This window comes from Rosa chinensis, chromosome 5, assembly GCF_002994745.2.
Source record: "Rosa chinensis cultivar Old Blush chromosome 5, RchiOBHm-V2, whole genome shotgun sequence".
NCBI lineage: Eukaryota > Viridiplantae > Streptophyta > Magnoliopsida > Rosales > Rosaceae > Rosa > Rosa chinensis.
The window spans coordinates 8,921,779-8,927,778 of NC_037092.1; the positions used below are offsets into that span (position 1 = coordinate 8,921,779).

The 6,000-nt window shown below is 38.2% G+C and overlaps 1 protein-coding gene across 1 annotated transcript; it reads left to right on the plus strand.

Moving 5' to 3' along the window:
• The first annotated feature begins 752 nt into the window (after positions 1-752).
• On the plus strand, positions 753-2,740 carry LOC112201726 (probable purine permease 10). The gene is made up of 2 exons (XM_024342633.2): positions 753-1,056; positions 1,542-2,740. The coding sequence occupies exons 1-2, from the start codon at positions 1,014-1,016 to the stop codon at positions 2,672-2,674; spliced, it is 1,176 nt and encodes a 391-aa protein (XP_024198401.1). The 5' UTR covers positions 753-1,013; the 3' UTR covers positions 2,675-2,740.
• Positions 2,741-6,000: the final 3,260 nt, after the last annotated feature.

Sequence of the window (6,000 nt, forward strand, 5' to 3'; positions counted from 1 at the left end):
AATCGTTGTGACTTTTATTGTTTTTTTTATTTTGAAAAATTGGAAAAAAAAGAAAATGCGTTAATTCAGTTCCACAATGTTACATGAGATCGTCTTAGCCATTGATGTCCTCAATGTTACAGTGGCATTTGTTTCTAAATCTATGCAAGTCAAAACCTAATTAACGGTGTCTTTTGTCATGTAGCAGGACTGTAACAACAATTTTTCTAATTTGTTGTCCCATATACTCTCTTGCGTATTCAGATTGTGATATATTTCTTCCAGTTTGTTATATCACACTTACGGCATGACTCGTAGCTCATTGAAGATATTTTCGAACAGTCCCTGAAATTTCAATCATTATAGGATGAGGGGGTAAAGGGCTGATGGCTCTTCACTGTGATACCAAAATTGGTTGTTTATCCTTGTGAAGCAAACTTGAAAATGCAAATGAAAATGAAATATGCTAAGAGTTGGAACAATGTGTCATTAATTAATAAATATCACTAAATCAATAGGTAGGTAATAAGTCAGAAAATGTACCTACTTATCATTAGCACCCTATGTCCCACATATGCAATAATTGCATGTCAGCAATGATAGCGGTACGGTCCTCGGTCCTCCCTAGACAATGAGGGCATGGTTATCTATCTACTAGTTGAATGTTCTAACCAGCCGACTACAAAGAGGTTGAATCACATATCAAACAAAAGAGAAGATCAAATATAAGAGTCTTATTCATGAATGATTTTTGTTACATTAATTGTGGTTGCAACTTGGGCGGAGACACTTCCAATAATGCAGCCATAGTAGACTAAAACACCAGTGAGAAATCCAAAAATCCAATCACTTGCTCCAAAAGTGCTGTCTGATCGATATATACATATATATATATCCATTGTTCCGTTCCGTGCTGGATCATACGACCTCCCAAATGCACATGCCAAAATTTCATGTGTAATTGACATAAGGCTCTCTCTCTCTCTCTCTCTCTCTCAGAGCTCTGTTTGAGAGTTTGTTCTTTACCTTTTGACATGGGAGAAGTGGAAGCTCAAGAACTGCAGCTGAGCATCATGGGTATGTCAACTAGTTCATTTACTTACTGGCCTTTTAGTTTTCACTACATGTAGTAAGTCTAGAAACTATATTAGCAACTGATATGTACAAGCCAATCACAACTACTGTTACTAGCTATTGAAACTGCTGCTCTTTTTGGATCGATCTTTTGATCCTGCATATGATAGTCTCAGAATTTAGGGGTGGATGGAGAAGTGACGTGAAAAATCCCAGCTTTATTGTTACTATTATCAAATTAAAGTCAAAAGCTTTTTGAAACCATACAAGAAGTGAAAAAAAAAAACTATTGGAGGTCAAATATCAGTAATTGCCTCCTTACATATACGTACTCTCAAGGTTTTTTGGTCTAAAAGTTTTCCCATCTTGGCTTCGATCAGATAGTTCGGTTACAAACAAAGCGGTACGGTATCGATATCTTTTCTTGCGAAATATAATCATATCATGAGTTCCACTACTGATCCCTGTATATTTGTTCGTATTATCAGTTCAAGCAGAAGCAAATGAAGTAAACTCCCTACCATATGTTCCTAACCAGCTGTCTCGGCGCAGAGGTTTTAACTGGTGGCTTAGAATGTCGATTTACAGTGTGTTTGTCCTCGCTGGCCAGACAATTGCAACACTTTTGGGAAGACAGTACTATGAAAAAGGTGGTAAAAGCAACTGGCTTGCTACACTAGTACAACTTTGTGGCTTTCCTATCCTGCTTCCCTTTTATTTCATTCCAGCATTGAACAAAAACTGTCCAACCACAAATAGTACTATAGCATTTGAGTCAAAGCCACCGTCTACATTAGTCCTTGCATCAATTTATGCCTCTCTTGGCCTCCTTATAGCAGCAGACTGCTACTTGTATTCAGTAGGACTATCTTACCTTCCTGTATCTACTTACTCCCTCATTTGCGCATCCCAACTCGCCTTCAATGCACTTTTCTCTTTCTTCCTCAACTCGCAGAAGTTTACTCCTTACATTGTCAACTCTCTTGTTGTACTGACTATCTCATCCAGCCTCCTAGTGCTTCAAGGAGACGACTCTGCTGACTCGAGCAAAGTTTCCAGGTCAAAGTACATAATAGGCTTCATCTGCACCGTTGGGGCATCGGCTGGATATGCATTGACACTTTCTCTGACGCAGCTAGTCTTCATAAAGGTTATAAAGAAAGAAACATTTAGAGTGATCATGGACTTGATAGTGTTTCAATCAGTCTTTTCAACCGCTATTATCTTGGTGGGATTTTTTGCTAGTGGAGACTGGAAGGGTATAAAGGATGAGATGGAGGGATTTGAGTTAGGGAAGGTTTCCTATATTATGAATTTAACATGGACAGCTATAGTGTGGCAGCTCTTTACCATTGGAATAGTGGGGTTGGTATTTGAGGCGTCGTCCCTCTTCTCAAATTCTATAAGTGCTGTGGGATTGCCTATTGTTCCAGTTCTAGCTGTGATCTTCTTCCATGACAAAATGGATGGGATAAAGGTAATGTCCATGGTTTTGGCTATCTGGGGATTTATTTCATATGTTTATCAGCACTACCTCGATGATCGTAAGTTCAAGAGTGAGAAGAAAGCTGCCAATGATGAAGTTTCTAAAGCTTTTGCACAGGAAAACATTAATGGTTGAACAATCAGCCTTCTGTATATGAACTTGATTTTAATTATAAGAGTTTCACTTGCATTTTTCAGGTCATTATTAACATGCTGACTAGTCCGTATGACAAATAGATGCCCCCCGCGCGTCCTGATAAAAGTCCATTGTTTTCTACTTGAATGTTATTTATAGGGGCATCAAACATGTTTTAAATTTCAACTTTGTAGACTGAAACTGGTTGATTGTGATGCCCCTATTTTTTCCAGTAATTGATTAAAATGATGCAAGGCCTCAATTCAACCAAAATGGACATCTATGATCACCTGCAAGAATTTCAGGCATTCCATATTGCATAAGACTCTCTTCATCCTTCACCTCCAACACGAGGAAGGCTCAAGATCTGCAACTCCACTTCGATCATAGGTAAGTCCAGAATTCTATGTGAACAAAGGTTTTGTAGATAATCAACATTGAAACATCTTCCCCTTATATTAGATAATCAACATTGATAAACTAATCATAGATAAAGCTGCACCTATTTGTAACCCAATTTTAAACGCAAAGATATAGAAATATGAGTATAGGAAAAAAGAATACCACTTGAGGTCTGATTCGTAGCATTAGCCAAAGGTCATTGTTGAATTATGTTATCTTCTCATTAATGGTTGTATCTGCCTCCTCCTTCTAGCTATGTAGGGATGTGGCTACAATGTCCTTTCTCACGTTGTCTTTCCCTTGATTTAAGGGATTAGATGTGGCTGCCTTGTAATTAAGAATTGGTTCAGCTTAGCTTGCGTTAGCTTCTCCCTCACCTTTCCTCTCTCTACATAGTCAGCCCCTCTCTTGTACTTTTATATATTCATTTTGAATTAACATAGAAAGATTACTCTCTTTGAAATTCTTCATGGTATCAGAGCAGGATCCTTCACGGGCCTGACTCTTTGTTCTTCAACTTCATCTTTGCAAAAGTTCTTTTGAAATTAACCTCAGCCATGACTGGGGGTTCATCTATTGTTGATACTGAGACTGTCTCAGTAACCTCTTCTCCAACCTCTGAGGTTGAGGGGAATCCTAACCAAAGGTTGTGTTCAGTTGTGTTGAACGAATTCAACTATTTGCCATGGTCTCGTGCTGTTACTTTGGCTCTAGGGGGAAGGTCAAAGCTGAGCTTCATAAATGGAAGCTTGGAAGCTCCTGATATCACCTCACCTATGTAAGTACAAGATTTTGTACATGTTATTTGTTGGCATTCCCATACAAAGCTAGTGAAGTATATCATGACAATTCATCACTGAAGAAGCTGGAAAAGGGCCTAATACTGATCTCAAATACGTTACAGGTAAATGCATCTCATGAGTCAGCATATGCATTGGGATTGCAATCTGTGTTGCAATCCTTGAGTCAGTCCTAGGTTTTAGGAAGTTTGTTTTTGGAAAGTATCTTTCTATTCTTAAATTTTATTATGCAAAGATTTTTTTCACCAGTTAAAATCGTCCCATTGAAGACCTAATTGATTTAGGTCTGTTTATTTTAATTGGCAATCTTTTGTTAAAAAGATCTTTCCTAATAGGAATCAATTAGGGTTAGACGCATTGATTGTACACGATTCTTTCTCCATATAATTATGAAAATATGGTCTAGGTTTAGAGAGCTTTTAATTTGCATATCATATCAATTTGCATGTGATTGATGCATATATTGTGGGTCTAAACTCTCCAATTCAAATAGTGTTTAAGGAAAGGAGTTTAGAAAATCTTATCTGCATTTAGAATTGTTTTGAATACATATCAGATAAAAGATTGTGATTGCATATTGTTTTGAAAAACCTTTCCATGTTTATCTCAATCGGTGTTTAATGTGATTGGATTGAGGGGGAGTCTTTATCTTCTATAAAAGGTTTTGAAACTGCATTATGAGATGTAGAGTTTTCTGATTGAGAATTTTAATTGTGTTGCATAGTCTGCACTAACTGTTTTACAAAACTCTCATTGTTTGTTTGATTGATTGATCATACTGCTTGTTCACTGCATTCATCACTTGCATATGTGATTGAGATCAGTGAGGCTTCAAGGCAAGATTGAATTTGAAGGCATGTCCAGATTTCTTCATCTATACAGATTGCTTCATAGTTGTTTAGAATAGGTCTTTTACAGTTGTGAGCAAGTTAGCATTGTTGCTAGTCAATGTGGTTGTGTTGAATACCACTACTTGTGATCTGTAACGATTTGATTCATATTGGATTTGATTCTCGTGTTGGCTACGTTAAAAGCCACGCAGTGAAGTTTCCTCAGTGGAGAGGTTTACACTGCGTCAGCAATTCTTGTGTTCTTTTATTTGTGTTGTTGCTTGTTTGAATAACTGTCATTACTCAAACTCTATCAATTTTGTTCCATCCGGTAATTACAACCTACTTATGAAACTTGGTTGAGTAAAGATAAGCTCGTAATGTCCTGGTTGCTCAATTCAATGGAACCTAAACTCTCTGAGTTGTTCAGTTACTCGGAGTCAGCTTATCATATCTGGAGGTCAGTATATGATATGTATGGCAACCAGAATAATGCGGCTCGTGTGTTTCAGTTGAAGAAAGAAATTGCAGGTCTGCAACAAGGGGACAAAACATTTGTCCAGCATCTGGGAAGCCTGAAATCCATGTGGAATGAACTCAACTTGTATAGGCCACACACTACAGATGCTACAACTCTTCTGAAGAGAGCTGACGAAGATAAGGTATTTCAGATGCTTGCAAGCCTTGGGTCAGAGTACGAAGACTTGAGGAGTCATCTTCTAATGAACTCTGAGCTTCCCTCATTCTCAAGTGTGTGCAATACTATCCAGCGTGAAGAGATACGTAGGAAAGTGATGAAGGTGGAGACCAAACCCAGCAGCTCTGAAGCTAGAGCTTTTGCAGTGAGTCAAAGGTACTCTGGAGATAAGGGTTACAAAGGAAAACGACCTGACTGGAAGTGTTCTTACTGCCAAGGTCTAGGTCATTTGAGAGAGAAGTGTTGGATTTTGCATCCAGAGCTCAAACCCAAGTTTGATAAGGATTACAAGTCCTTTTCCAGAGACAACAAGGGTTCACAGGGAGTTGCTACTGCTTCTGATCACAAGCACAAGGCCAATCTAGCAAGATCTCCCTCAGCTGAAACAAGTCGATCTATTGATTTCTCGTCTAATCCTGCTGCCTTACTTAATGAGTTTGCAGCATATTTACAAACAAAGAGGGGTAACTCTGAGAGTGAGATGCTCACTGATGGAAACTCTACAGCTTTGCTTGGTAAATTTGCAGGCTTCTTAGCTGATTCAGATTGTGTTAAGAGTGAAGAAATACCAGGTACTCTACATGCCTTTTCTTCTGC

Excerpts from the sequence above, each read along its gene's own strand:
- LOC112201726 (XM_024342633.2), top strand. The coding sequence starts at position 1,014 with ATGGGAGAAGTGGAAGCTCAAGAACTGCAGCTGAGCATCATGG. Across the intron at positions 1,057-1,541 it reads ACTGCAGCTGAGCATCATGG|TTCAAGCAGAAGCAAATGAA; the intron begins GTATGTCAACTA and ends TCGTATTATCAG.